At 42.4% G+C, this 14,580-nt stretch overlaps 1 protein-coding gene across 14 annotated transcripts in view; it reads left to right on the top strand.

The window, feature by feature from the left end:
* The window catches only part of SRGAP2 (SLIT-ROBO Rho GTPase activating protein 2), a 106,349-nt gene that overhangs the window by 69,131 nt on the left and 22,638 nt on the right, over positions 1-14,580 (top strand). For all 14 annotated transcript variants that reach the window (XR_005814433.1, XR_005814432.1, XM_040535450.1 and 11 more), the window contains 7 exons: positions 134-235; positions 1,125-1,322; positions 5,812-5,896; positions 8,572-8,599; positions 10,261-10,291; positions 11,259-11,319; positions 13,319-13,396. Coding sequence is in view for 12 of the 14 variants with exons in the window: in XM_040535450.1 (XP_040391384.1) it covers positions 134-235; positions 1,125-1,322; positions 5,812-5,896; positions 8,572-8,599; positions 10,261-10,291; positions 11,259-11,319; positions 13,319-13,396 (583 nt within the window). In the remaining 2 variants the exon portion in view is untranslated. The remainder of the gene's footprint in view (positions 1-133; positions 236-1,124; positions 1,323-5,811; positions 5,897-8,571; positions 8,600-10,260; positions 10,292-11,258; positions 11,320-13,318; positions 13,397-14,580) is intronic.

The raw sequence follows: 14,580 nt of genomic DNA, 5'->3' as shown, positions 1-14,580 counted from the left end.
TGAAATCCAGAATTAGTAAAGATTTAAAATGAGGCATTTTAGATGATGTTTGTTTATAATAATAATGAAGTAATTAAACTGTTCTTGATTACGTTTTTTTTTCCTAAAAATGGTGCTGTTTTTTCTTTTCCAGGAGTCCCAGCTGTGTGCCCAACAGCCAGTGCAGAGCGAGTTAGTGCAAAGGTGCCAGCAGCTGCAGTCCAGGTTATCTACACTAAAGATTGAAAATGAAGAGGTGAGCTAATCAACCCAAATCAACAAGCCTTTTACTGCCTCCACAGGGCAGTGGGGACTAATTAAGAAAGAATGTAGTTGCTGTGATCTTCTTTTATGAAGACTTGTGATAAAATTCAAGAATAAGGCAGCTGAGGCCAGCAGTATGTTAGGTTGTGATTTTGCATGAAAGCTGAGTGCACGCAGAGGAGCCCCTAAAAGACGTGCACGTTTCTCTTTTCCCCATCCTTAAATTGCTAGGACTGGCTTTGTTGCAAAAGTTGTATTTGGATAGTTACGAGAAAGAGGTGAATTTAATGTTTCAAAGTGAAGATGGTGAATTTGCATAACCAAAGGCAAGAGATATTTTTTGTTTAATTGGTCATCTAGGGTGAGAAGAGCAGATCAATGGCGTTTGTTTATGAACATGTCAAAATGCCTCATCTGCACTTCTGTTCGAGAATTTTTAATCCTTGGGCAAAACTTGCAAACTCTTAATGTTTAGTTAGTTGATTCTGGCCTTCAGAAAACAATTGCAGTACGACAAAGCCTTTTTGTAATCTAACATTTCTTTTATACCCGGTAGATGTAATTAGAGAAGTAAGATGTTTACATCTTTCCTCCAGCACTCTTTGCTTTGAGGTTAAATTTCCCTACTTCTTTCTCACCCCAGCCTGTGGGATTCCAGCTCTTTTCACACTGCTGGCACGTTCAGTGTGCTGCCAACCCTTTGTTCATACAAACGGTGTTCTGTTCGTGAGCAGAACTAGTACCTCTTTTATGGCCCACAGGACATGAAACAAGTAATATTTGTTTATTAGTAAAACACTCTGGGGTACCATTAACTATTTTTTTCTTCCACTTGCAACATATCTTCTTTTTTTTCATACACTCTTACTCTTGCTGGACAGGTTAAGAAGACCATGGAAGCTACACTCCAGACAATCCAGGATATAGTCACAATAGAGGACTTTGATGTCTCAGACTGCTTTCAGTACAGCAACTCTATGGAATCTGTTAAATCCACAGTCTCAGAAACGTTCATGAGCAAACCAAGCATTGCCAAGAGACGGGCCAACCAGCAAGAGACAGAGCAGTTCTATTTCACAGTAAGGAGTTAATTCGTGGTGTGAGCACGTGTAATGTTTTTAGAATTATACTCACAGGAGAGAGCGAAATAATGCTATCACCTTACAAAAATGCTTCTGTAATTGATTTTGGCCAAGCAGAGTTAGCATATCAGGTTTTCAAAACAGGTGCTTTGAATTCTTTACAAATATATTGGGATACATTTGTCTGTTGCTGCAAACTTAGAGTGGATAAATTGTGTAAAATTTGATTTCTCCTCCATCTAAACAAGAATTATCTGAGAGAAAACTTAATAGCTTGTAAATATCAATTTCAAACATAATATAAACAAAAAGAATGTTTAGCTCTTTCTTTATTACCCTCTTACAATTTCTGTAGTTCAAATAAGCTTTTAATTGAGCCAATGCATTTGTACAAAACACTAAGAGCTTTTTATATTGAATTTCATACCAGACTGTATGTTTGTTTTTCCTAATTTAGATTTATGGTAAACTGTTGAATTCTCTTCCATTTTAAAAATCTTTCCAAAAGAAGATGAAAATCATACCTCTTATCTTGGTTTGAGCATCTTTTGCTATAGTTATTGCCCTCTACATTTCCGTTTCTAAATTCGTGTTGCTTACTACCAATTCTGAAGTTTCTGTGCAAATTAAACCTGTCAGCTAGTGTATGTCAGGCCTTGAATTAAAAAAAAAAAAATCAAAAAGCCTCCCTAGAAGGTGAACCTGGTAATTGAGAATAGTAGGTGGAGAAACCAATTCAATTAAGAAGGGATTGACCAGCCTGCCCATGGTTATGAAACTAGAAAAATGATTTTTTAATTGAACTCTAAGTGATCCCTCCCTAGAGAGGGGCTATTATGTGTTCAGGCAGGAGACAAGCCCAGGGCTGTATCTGGCCGTGGCTTTGGCATCTCGTCGTGTTGGCGCCCTGCTCCCCGAGGGCTGGGTGCTGGAGCCGCAGCAGGGCTGCAGGGTGCAGGAAAAGAGCCATCAGCGGAGCAAAGCTGTTCCACCAAGGGCCGCTTTAGCCACCCTGCTCAGGCACCTGATTCCTCTGCTGTTGGGCAGACTTGCAAATATCCCTTTTATGGGTTTCAGGCCGTGGATCTGCAGGGAGCAGTTACTGCAGCATGCGAGAAGATGCTCGGATGAGTATAAACGAGAGCAGAGGCAGAGCTGAGCAGCGACAGGGGCGAGGCTTTCTTTGTGCAGTGAGAAAACCACAGTGCACGAGCAGTGCATGCATGCTATGCTACCTGCTGGGGAATATGAAGTAAAAAGGGAAATCCTGGTTTGAAAGAACGCTCCATGCTGTGATGTAGCCCCAGCTGGAAGTGCCCTGTGCTGTACTGCTCGTTGGGCAGGGCTCCTAGGTGAATGCAGCGGTGCCATCGTGGGCACTGAATTGAAGCACAGACTGCAGCATCTACGTGCTAGAGGCTTATCATTGCGCACTTGTGCTGAGACAGCTCTGTTGTCAGAGCTCTGAAGGAAGATTTGTATGCAGAGTAGATGCCTAAACCTGCCTGTGCTGGTGGAAAGCAGGAAGGATGACTGACTGCGTGCTGAGCTATCACAGATAGCCACAGCGGGGATGCAGCAGGGAGCTGGAGGTCGGGGACACATCCTCAGCGCCTGGCAGCGTGCAGCTGCCCTGGCTGCAGCCCTGCTGCCTCCTGCGGCCGCGCCACAATGCTCTGCGGGGCTCCCCACCCTACCCAGGAGGTGAACAGGAGAATGAAAGATTTGATTCTCCTTACCTCCGAAGCCAGGGATGATTTTAGTTCTCAGCTGAGATGTTGTTTTTTTTTTCCTCTAGAAATATTAAAACCCGGTACAATACTCGTTCTGTGAAGTGCCTTAAAAATGGATATAAATTTATTATTACCAAACCCTTAAGACGTGAGGAAGTATTACACAAAATTCCCCTGCTAGTCAATCTGACAGAAATGTCACCCTGCTTCTGTCACCGTGCCACTGCTCCCACATTCAGCCGCTGGCTCCGATTCCCCCGCGCCCTGAACCGAGTGCCTGGGCTGGGCCGAGGGAGCTGCGCAGCTTTCGGGGCTGGAGGCAGGCAGGGACGTGGGACAGCGACAGAAACTGTTTTCCTGTATAGCCCCCAAAGCGTGACATCTCACTTCCTGCAAGGAAGATAAGGCCTAGTTTGCGTGTGGCTTCGTTGTGCATTCCACCTGCCCACTTGGTCTTGCTGAGAAATCCTGAAATGAGTTTGGGCTTGGAAGGGGTGACAGTTGTACGCTTCTGAGGAGGTGGCGGGTACAAAGCACTCACCATCTCTAGCTAACAGCAGATCTTCACCTCTTTCTTCTTTACAATGTGGAAATAATGTGGCTTGAGGGTGCTTCTCCTGCCTTATCTGATCGTACTTCGTCGATTCCAGCAGTACTGTCAGAAATGAAATCCTGAATTCTTCAGTCTTTTGATTTCTTTTGACTTTTTTTTTTGTATTAAGCCATGAACTGAATGCTAGTGGATCTTCGTAATTCATTTGACAAAAAGCCTGAAGCCTTATTTTGAAATTACTTATTTTTTTCATCAGTGTACTGCTAGCTGGCAGGGTACAGAATGTTAAGCATGAGGAAGTATAAAGAACAGAGGAAATATGTGTTCCTAATTGAAAGGAACCCTCCCTTTTTCCCTTGAAAACCAATTCCTGCTGCTCCTCCATAGGCAGGCGATGTTCTCAATGCGACTGCCGCAAATGCGTCAGAGCCTGAGCAGGCGGAGGAGCGGCCGCACATGCCACGGGTCGCTGAGCCCCAGGCAGAGAATCCAAACCTGCCCTCTCTGGCCCAAACCGTGGCCCCCAGGCAGCAGAAGGCAGTCCCAGGTTTTATATCTGCTTCGAAAGGAAGCTCAGCTCTTCTCCAAATCAGGTTGCTTTGCAGATTTTTAAGCATCTGCTGGAGCTATTTTGAGAAGAGCCTCCCAGTGCTTCCATCTCTTCGCCTGAGCTTGGCTTTGAGACAGGGCGCTCGGCACCTTCCACAGTCAGATTTATCCTCAAATCCCCGCTTCAAATTCTCAGGTTATTTTTGCAGCTTACTCTTCTCACGTTTTCTTAAGTCAAAATTGACATAAAAATTTAACCGGTTAAGGAAAAACACATAGGGCTTGGCAAACAGCTTCTACAGAGAAATTCTAAAAAGTGATATTTTTTTTCCACAGTGATCACGCTTCCTGTGTTCTTCTAGAACAACAAAAAAAAAATGAAGTTTTAGTGTAGGAAGCAGGAAGTGCTGAGACTCCCCAAAGGGACTTAATTCTTGTGAAATTTGTGTTCCAGCTTTATCAACCAAAGGGACGTAAACCACAGGCTTCAGCGGTTAATTAAAGCCCCAGCTAAGTCATTTTCGTCTTTCTTGTTGGTACACATGACTGCTGGGGAGCCCACGATGGAAACTAGACTAGCCCCTGGAAGATTCCCCCCATCAATATTTCTCAGTATCTGTTCATAGTGCTCCTTGATTCTGTCTATCCTACACATAGGCTGCCATTCTTACAGCCTGCATAGGACAAGCATGGTCCAGGGCACTCTCATAGTTAAAATGCCATTTTTTACCTTAAGGATTTGCAGCCCAGTTCGGCAATACCAGGCCAGAACTGGGAGGAAGTGAATAGAATTGGGAAAGCATAAGACAGGAACAGAATCTTGCATTATTAAATGGAAATCCTTTCTCTGTATTCGTTTTCCTAGCTCGATTTTTAAAAATATCTCATATTTCTAAAGAATGGTCTGTGGTATTTGCAGAATTCTGTGCTATTCATGTACTTTTGAGTGTAAACATATCCTAATTATAATGTGGCCGGCTACTGTGAAACGGAGTATTTTGTGTGCTGCAGCACAGTGAAAATAAATAATGCTGTTCTGAGCTGCAAAAGAGATGAAAGAGCTGTAAAAATAGCATTTGCAGAGCTGTGAAAAATCAGAAACAAGTGGGAAAAATGACTGTATGATTGTATAATATTTCACTGAGAGAACAAATCTGAATGTAAATAATATCTTTATTTGTTGTGTCCCATTTCCCCCACCCAGCCCTGTGTATCATCCAGAGTGGAGGCAGACGCAGTATTTGACAAGTAAAGTGGGGTGAGAGAGGTTAAGTGAGAGAATAAGCACAGTAGCAGCCTTTTAGTTTGTTAAAACAGATTGCTCATTCAGCTGGCTGTGACACGGGAGGGAAGTGCATTTCCACTGCACCCTGTCTGAAGAGGAGATGCTTGACAGCTTCTCAGATGTCTGAGAGATGCCAAAAATGCAGCTGATTGCACAGTGCAACAATAGAAATTACTCTGCAAATATGTATGGACCGAGCTTCATATTTGCAAGGCGTGTAAACCAGGGGGGTTAGTGCCTCCTTTGTGCTGTATAAATTCTGATGCAATTCAGTATTTGGTGTTATGTTCAGAATCCAGTAACCTAAAGATGCTATCAAAGAAATCCACTGTCCTCTCCTGATCTTGCTTTTTTCCACTTTCACAGAAAATGAAAGAATATCTGGAGGGCAGGAACCTGATAACAAAGCTCCAGGCCAAGCACGACCTTCTTCAGAAGACCCTGGGAGAAAGTGAGTCTGGGACCTTCTTGCTCCTGCTAGCCAGGCTGGTGTGCTTGCTGCATTAGTCAGCTGAGCACAACTGCCTTGGATTACTGTGCAAAGTGGACACGTTCATGTTTTATGAATTTATTTTTTTCCAATCTGCATGATGGAGAAGCCAAATGACCTACATGGCTGCTTGATGAATGGCGAACGGAAAATGCTTAATGAGTCACTAATGCACATCGCTTGTTTGTTAACATGAAGTGGATGCCCGCTCGTTCATCCTGTCCCCTCCCCATACTCCTGATAGTCTGTATTGGGGTGAACCTTGTGATTTACGGGTTACTGAGTAGTTTAGAAGCATTGCCTCATTAGGCTGCTCAGAAGTTTCATTTGCATGGCAGATGAGCTGCTTCTCGCCTCTGTGGTTCAGTCCAGACCAAGGTAACATGTGTGAGCATGGGCTTTTGTAGGGAGCATAACAAACAACTTTCAGAGCATGTAGGATATATTGCCTATCTGCAGAGCATGAGGCAAGGGGCAGCGGCCAGACTTGAATATGCATTTGCTATTAGTGTCAGAACAAAGGAAGATTTCTTTCCCTTCATGGTATGGGCAAATCCTGTTGGCCAAACACGCTGAAACTATGCATCCAAGTTTCCATAGAAACCTGTCTGCCTCGTGTTTGCAGAGGAGGTTTAACAGCCTAAATGTCAGGGCAAAAAACGGCTCAACTCATTCCTGGGTTTATAGGCCAGAGCAAGGGCCCGTGTTTTGTTGTGTAACTTAACTGGACTCCCCACAGTTTATGGTGTGTAAATCTTCTGAATGAAAACTTAAACAGCATGTGGTCTTTTAAGCGCTTTCCTTTCAGTTAAAAAATGTACTATAAAAATAAAATAGTTATTGCTGCAGTAATTAAGAGCTTCGTGTTTATCAGACCTGAACCTACAAGGTAAGGAAGAACGTTGTCACCTCGTCGTGCATTGTTGGTTCAGGTTCCTCATCTCCATCTGCCCTGTAAAGAGGATGGATGAAGCCAGAGATCTGTGTCCTTAGGGTATTTTTCTTCTGCCTCTGAATATCTCCAAATGACACCCATGCTGCCCCTGTGACTAATCACATTCCTGGATCATAGCTGACCTCTGCATACCGAGGCCTATTTCCTCTTAACCTGCCTGCCCCTTGAACTGAGCTCAAGCTGTGGCGGGGGGGAAAAGAGGAGGAAATTAAAAACGATTCCTATATTGCTGTGTAGGTTTAAAGGCTGCTTCTGTTTTTGTGGGGTTGCTTTGCAATACCAGGGCTTTCTTAGTCACCCTGTGAAGGGACCCAGTGTATGTCAGGCTGAGCTCCAGCAGTTTTCTGAAAAAATCACTCCCGTCATCTGGGAGATCAAAAGGAGCTGAGCGAGCGAGGTACATTTCATCTCCAAAATCCAGCGAGCAGGTTAATGGTATGAACTGGGACCCTGCCTAGGCTTATTCATAAAATGTCACTTAAATGGGAAATGGGCAAATAAAATTCCTTTCACAAGTCCCAGGAGCATGTTTAGAAGCTTTGCTGAAAAACGTGCATACAGCTGCGTGTCTTCGGTCCCTGGAAGGTTTGCGGGTTTTTTTAAGATTTTTATTCTTGTTCGCCCCATTCTCAGGTGACATTTATTAGTCCTCTTGCAAATTACCTTAATCTAAAGATGACAAGTTCCAGTAATAAAAATAGCAGCAAGTCTTCCCATCTACAAGTAATTATGTCCCTGCCTACTGTACACATTTGTCACTAATGTAGGAGCCCCTTGATGTTGCCTCAGCCATGTAATTTATATATATGAATATTCTATGATGGAAACGGGACAGATGGCTGGAAATTCTGCTTCAGAATAACATTTTCATGTAAATTATGCACTGTTTTGGCTTTACGTGCAGAGAGGAAAGTAGCTTTCAAGATGCATTCAACTAATTGTCAGCCGTCAGCAATTAGACGTTTCCCTCCTTCATTCTTCCGTCTCCCCAGGAGCAGGAAGACATTGTGGGGAAGGTGGATTTTCAGCTATTGTAAAATCAGTATGGTTTCACTGATGATGATCTGGCCGGTACAATTCCCAAAAGCACATACTAGTTTTCTGTCTCTTACTCCTTGCTGTGCTATTTTAAAACGCTGCCTGTGTTAGCAGTAGTTGTTAGCTTGGCTGCTTCCTCACAAACCCAATGCAAGTTAATGGAACGTTTTTATAAATATGTTTGTGGAAAATATCATTAAACGTCTGCCTCCCAAAATAGCCTAATGCTAGCACGTTCGTCTGTGGGCTAACAAATCTGTGAATGCTTCCAATCTTGCTGAGTGGCTTTATAAAGTATAATCTCTCTCTCTACCAATTCCCCTGGGAAGGGGGGAGGCAGGGAGAGGTTGACAAGCCCAGTTTTTTGGCAGGAGAAGTCAACAATTAGAGTGTGCAGGGAACCAATTTTCAAAAACAATACTTTCCAAAGAGTCCTCGGGCAGCCCGAGCTGCTTTCTGCATTTCCTGGGCAGCTGCGGAGGAAGACGGGCTCCAGTAGTCCCCTGGGTAGGGGACAGCCACGTCCAGCCCCCCGCCTCTGGCTCTTCTCCTTCCCCTCCTTCCCAAAGTGGCTTTACAAAGCAGCCAAAGGTATTTTCCTGTTCCTCTCTCTAATACTGTATTTTTTTCATCTTCCCCACAGGTCAAAGGACCGACTGCTCCCTTGCCAGGTAGGTGTGGCTCAAGGAATCACTTTTTAAGGAAAATCTGCTGCAAATTCATTGCTGCTGTAGATTGGTGGCCAGCCCAGGACATGTGTGTGTTCGAAAAAGATATTCGTATAGCTAATATATAACCAAATTCGTGTTAGTTCATAACACTTTTTCTCACGCTGGTACATCCAGTCCAAATCAGGAAGGAGATGGGCACGAGTGAGAAACTGTTTAATTTGGCACTGTCATCCAGAGTATTCTTTGAACTAGGATTTTAATAGACACGTTGCTGTTCCTGTAGGAGCAGTGGGCCCAGGGACTGCAAGGCATGCAGGGCTGAGCACTGCTGTGAGCCAGGGAGGAGAAGGCGATGCCCAGGGCCTTTAAGCTCTGTCCTGGTGATGTTCTTGCTCTGCCCTGGAACTGGATTGCAGCAGTGCAGAAGTCCTGGAGAATTAACTTCTCATTTGTAATTAGGACCAATCACGGAGCAATAACTAACCTTCTCTTGGTGGGGTTTTTATAAAACATAACAAATCTCCATCTCCAAATTGATGGATTCAAGCAGCTCCACTGGGCACGAGGAGCTGGAGCAGGGGCTGTGCATCATCCTGCCGGTTTAACAAAAGGAAGGTGATTACTGCTGATCCAGAGTCATTACTACTTTTCAAATTCCTTACAGCAAAGCAAAGCTGACAGGTCCTAATTAGAGCCTGACATCTGTAATAATAAAATATTATTCATCATGAAACAATTTTAAATATCAAAGAATCATTACTGCTAATAGTTTAAAATAGACCATATTGTCTGTGACAGCCCATGGAATCTGATTTTTTTTTCATTCAGTGTTTTTGATTTTTTTTATAAAAGGAATTTCCCCTGAATTAACACATTGTACAGTCTTTTTAAAAATCACAGTTCCAATCACCTTATTTATAATTCAGCAGCCATCTGCCCTTGCAGGGAATTGGCTTGAATGAGAGACATTAGGGCCTTTCTACCATTCTCTCTCATGCTTCATTTTTACCAGAAACTATAGGAATTTTAAACCTCATTAATAAATTTTGCAGGGGAAATCCTGGCAAAGGAAGGCTTTTTCCTTTTTTTTTCCTACAGTTCTGTCTATCAACGTAACTGAATGAGACCATCATGGTTTAAACTGGAATGGCTTAGCCTGGCTGGTGCATGCTGGAGTTTGAGGGGTTTTATTTATTTATTTGAAGTCTCTCATGAGCTGTAACAAGGGATCCGCAGTGACAGTTGTTGGCAGCACAGCAGGAAGGCAGCCTGCTCCCACCTGCTTCCCCCCTTCCGCAGCATGGCTCTTCTCGAGAAGTGCTCTGAGCAATTTATAACAAACTTCATCGCGAGCGAGGAGCCGCATAGAACAGGTTTCCATATGGTTGGAATTAAAATGTCAAGGGTAATCTTTTGTCAAAGCAGTGGACTCCCTCGTGTCTGTTTCAGGTTTTTAGTGATTTAAAGTCGCTTAAAATCTTCTGAAGTTCCAGAAATTGACTGAGACTAAGTCATTATGATTGACTTGTATATCTGACTCCTTCCCTCCTCCAAAATCAGCATGGTTTGGAATACCAAACGAGCAAGAACTAAAGTAGTATTGTCTTGACTTTTTCTCTTCTCTGTTTTTCCTCCTGCACCGACTGTTCTGATCTCATCAGCGGCAGACGCAGCTCCACGATAAGGAAGCAGGTAATAAACATTGGCCTCAGTAATGAGGCAGGGATGCGTGTGTGCGTGCAGGTGAAGACAGTTGGAAAACAGGAGTATTTTTATCCTTCCCTCCTTTCCTTACATCAGCCATTTCATTCTTGTTTAACTGGAACTAGTGTCTGCTAATTCAGTAACTGAAATCAATAAACATGGATCCGCAGCCTTGATTCGTTTTCTTTGACAAAATTTTAAGACGATTTTATTCCGTCAGTGGTTTGGAGAGATCTGGAACCAAAAAAGCCAAACAGCCTTCAGCTGTCTGGACAGTCATGGTTTATGGGCTTCATGCTGTTGTATTTTTTTGTCTCCTTTCCCTTTATTTCCTCTCTGGAATGCTGTTAAAGCAGCACCTGCTTGCTTGTGCCTTCTTGGACAAAGACTTAAAACAGCAACGCCTTGGTTTCCTGGCTGTAGTGGATAATCTATTACTTTTTAGTAATGTGCTTCTTTGAAATAAGGGAAAAAATCTAACATAGTAGTTTGGGAATCCCAGTCTTCCTGTTGCCTTTTGGCTGTTTTTTTTTTTTCCCTTTTTTTGTTTTTTTTTTTGGTAAGCTGGCCAGACTTGCTGTCTTGGAGCACATTATGCTCTGGGTTTTTGGATGCTTTGAGGAGGTTTGCATTCATCACCAATTATTGCAGTGAGTCCAGATGAGAATTTCTAGTCCTGTTTCTAAAAGATAGTCTTCTGCTGGGTGTAATTCTGTCTATTTCTACATGGTTTGGGGTGGGTAAGATAGGTAAAGGTGCTTCCCTCCTCTCTGTAGAGGCAGGAGCCAAGCAATGCGGCTGTGCACATAAAGTGAACCCCACCACCCCATCCCACCTTCTAGTCGAAGGTATTGCTCCTCTGTAATGGTTGAATTAGTATTTCACAACTGTGTGTTCTGATCTTTTTTGCCATCGCTCTGCATTCTGACTATTCTCTTTTTTTCTGTGCGTGCAGGATTCCACGCAAGCCATTCCCCTGGTCGTGGAGAGCTGCATACGATTCATTAGTAGACACGGTGAGTTTATGGACAAAAAGTATCCTGTTTATATCACCATTCATTTCATAGAAATAGAAGCCTTCTGAAATGCTCCGAGTAGCTTGACACATGATGCTTACTCAGAATAATACTAGAGACTGCACGATAAAGAATCTTGCACTGACTTTTTGGCTGTGTTCTTGGTATTGTGTGTGTGATTCTTGCAAATGGTTACTGCAAATAAGTGACATTAAATATGGAGCAATAAGTTGTCCTTCCAACAATATCACTTTTGTTTCCTCTGAAGTAAGGTTCCCATCCTTAAGTACCACTCATGCCTCACCTCCCGTCACCTGCTTTGGGGTCTGAAATGTTGCCTTTATCAATAATAATTATGCTTTTCCTAGAGGAGGAGAAATGCTCCAAGTGTTTGAACGTAGGAGGTCAAGTAGTCAATTTAGTGCTTGCTTATTGCCGCAATGAGATGATTTATCCGTGTTTGACTTTGACTTCATAGCCTTGAAAGCTGTGAAAGATTCTATAGGTTTATTTTAATTTGTTTTCATTTTAATCAATATCATCTGTTAGTAGCATGTGAAACAGCTGTTAATTAACATATGTAGAAGGAGGTTGAATTTATCTTCATTAACCAAGACATAGAGCCAGATAAGAGGTCCTGTTTCATTTTCCTTGTTTAATTACCATTTCACTTTAGAAACAATAATCTAGAGTCCCATTTTCATCATCACCTGGAAGAACCAACTGCTGTAAGCCTTTACTAAGTTCGTAATTGGACATTTGCTAGAGAAATAATTGAAACCACGTTGCAATGTAAACCAAAGCATGATAATACAGTGCCATCAGGAGATTTTATTTTTAGAAGCTTATTGCTGGTCAGCTGGGCTGGCTTAGATCATCAACAGAAAGATTTTCCAACAAGCTCAACTGATGTCTGCACCGAATGTCACATCATGGCCTAAAAGTGTAGTTTGGAATTAAAAGGAAAGTGCTTTTAAACGACAAATACACCTAGACAAAAGAAATCATAAAACTGACTGCCTGACACAATTATATTGCAGGAAATAATTTTGTTGGAGGCAGCCTGAGTGATGTTTGGCCATGTTTCACTGTGTAGGTGTGGGATGTGTGTCATTCTCCTCCTTGCTTCTTTGTGCTTGGGATTTGCTTTTCCCTGTTGTGTAGCTGTGTCAGAGCTGCTAGATGCAGCCATATACTACAGAGGTTTCATGGCATTGTGATTAAAACAGTAGCAGAAATTGAGAGGAATAGCAGGGCACAGATGCATTCAAGAGAGCTTATTGGTTTATAGCCATCGTTATAAATAAAGCAGAGACATTGCAACATTCCCTGTTACAGAAAGCACACAATTAAAAGGCTTGAATGAATACATGTTGATTTTCCAGCTGTGAAGACTACTTTGCTCATTATTTGAGCTGTGGCAGTTGTTGCTCATCCTACACATAGCAACAGAACTGTTGCGATGGCAGTACGTTGGAACGTCTCGCCTACTTGATAATTGGTTTTCATGGCTTTGCTAATACCAGCATTTTAGCAGGAGTGTCTCAAAGACTGTCCTGGAGCCCTAGATATTGGGTCATGCTGGAGGAATTAAATGTTTCCATTTCAATTGGCTGATTTGCCCTGGGCCTTTGTGGCATCGCTCTTGAAAAGTAAACTGCTTCATTGTGCAGTTGGCCATATTTTACTTCTGGCTGATGTATTGTTAGCTTATGGCTTTCTCTGGCTTGTAAAATCCTTTGAGATCCTTCAGGGTAAAAGATGACAGGCACGACTGCTACATCTAAGTTATTCTGTCAATTCGCTAGGAAGGGCTAATATGTTTTCTCATTGGTGCCAGGCTCTGTTTTTACATACTATGTATGTGCTTGGACACATAAGAGAAGATGGTTTTTCGAAGAGCATGCTTTTGTCTGGGTTTGTTTCCTTTATCATATATAATGAGGGTGCCAGCTGATTTTATGCCTCTTACCAACATCTCTTTCTTACTGTCTCCCAGGTTTGCAGCATGAAGGAATATTCAGAGTGTCTGGGTCACAAGTCGAAGTGAACGACATTAAAAATGCATTTGAGAGAGGTAAGGAGGATCTGTTCCATTATCTCAGAAATTATTGCCAAATGTATTAATTCGTGTAAGTGTTCCGAAATGGCATGTTTTGAATGCAACTTGTGTTTTGTTCCTTCAGATTTTGTTTCCTAAGTGGCTGTAGCCCAAACACTTCCCTAGTGCTCATTAACCTTGAACGCTCGGTGTTGTTTGGCATTAGGCTTTATATCTTGTAGGCTGTCTGTATAATAAATATTCTGAGCTCAGTCCTCTCTCATGTCCGATAATTTATTGATTATATGCAGCACTAAAGTATAGAGGGAAATTCATTATTGGATGTAACTGTGTTTTTCTACCTATTTCCCTGTACCCTCTGCAAGCTCTTTGTGAATAGACCGGCTGCTGGAGAAGGAAATTTTGTGTATTCCATCTTCTGGTGGCTTGGCCACATTTAAATATCAGCAAGGGAGAGAATAAATTTCAAGACACAGTAAACTTGATGTGGCTTTTAATAGATTTGATTTTCTGTGTAAAGAACCATTCCATACGAAGGCAAAGAATGGCTGGGAGCCTCCTGACTCATCAACTTCTAGCTGGGCTGTTCTCCCTAGCAGAGCAGGTTCAGAAGAGCTTGCTCTTTAGATAATCCTGCAGCCCCTCTCCCCACTTGTACTTGGGTCACTGAAGACAACAGGGCTCACGTTAATTCTCTGAATACATTACTCTGAAAAATACAGTTGCTATGTTTCTGTGCTTGCTGTTGGGAGAGACAAGCAGTAATTAATTAAGCATAGCAAGTTTATTTTGCTTTTGGGAAGAGAGGAGTTTAATGGATAACGTGGCATCTAATTTCATCTGCCTTTGTCTCCATCTATTTGAGAATTAAAATCTTCAGGAACAGAGCAGGCAGAAATGTGTATCATAGTCTGTGAGTCGAGACTTGATATGAGACTGAAACACCCCTTTTTAAATGAAGGAAATACTCATTGTGGGAAAATAGCCACTTGTTCCAGCACTAACATGCAGAAATAGAGGTGATTTTTTTTTTTTTTGCTTCATCTCACTTGTCTTTGGAAAGCGTATGATATACAGAACTGACAAAGTTAACAATAATGTCTCTGCAGTTTATTACCTCGCCCAGAACCCTTGGTGGCAGTTAATATCAAGGATAATGCTCCAGTTTATAGTGGCCCATTTATTATCCAGTGTGTTAT

The sequence above is a fragment of the Cygnus olor genome, chromosome 24 (assembly GCF_009769625.2).
Source record: "Cygnus olor isolate bCygOlo1 chromosome 24, bCygOlo1.pri.v2, whole genome shotgun sequence".
Lineage (NCBI taxonomy): Eukaryota > Metazoa > Chordata > Aves > Anseriformes > Anatidae > Cygnus > Cygnus olor.
Note: the sequence above shows the minus strand (reverse complement) of the source record. Positions and strands in the feature narration are given on the sequence as shown.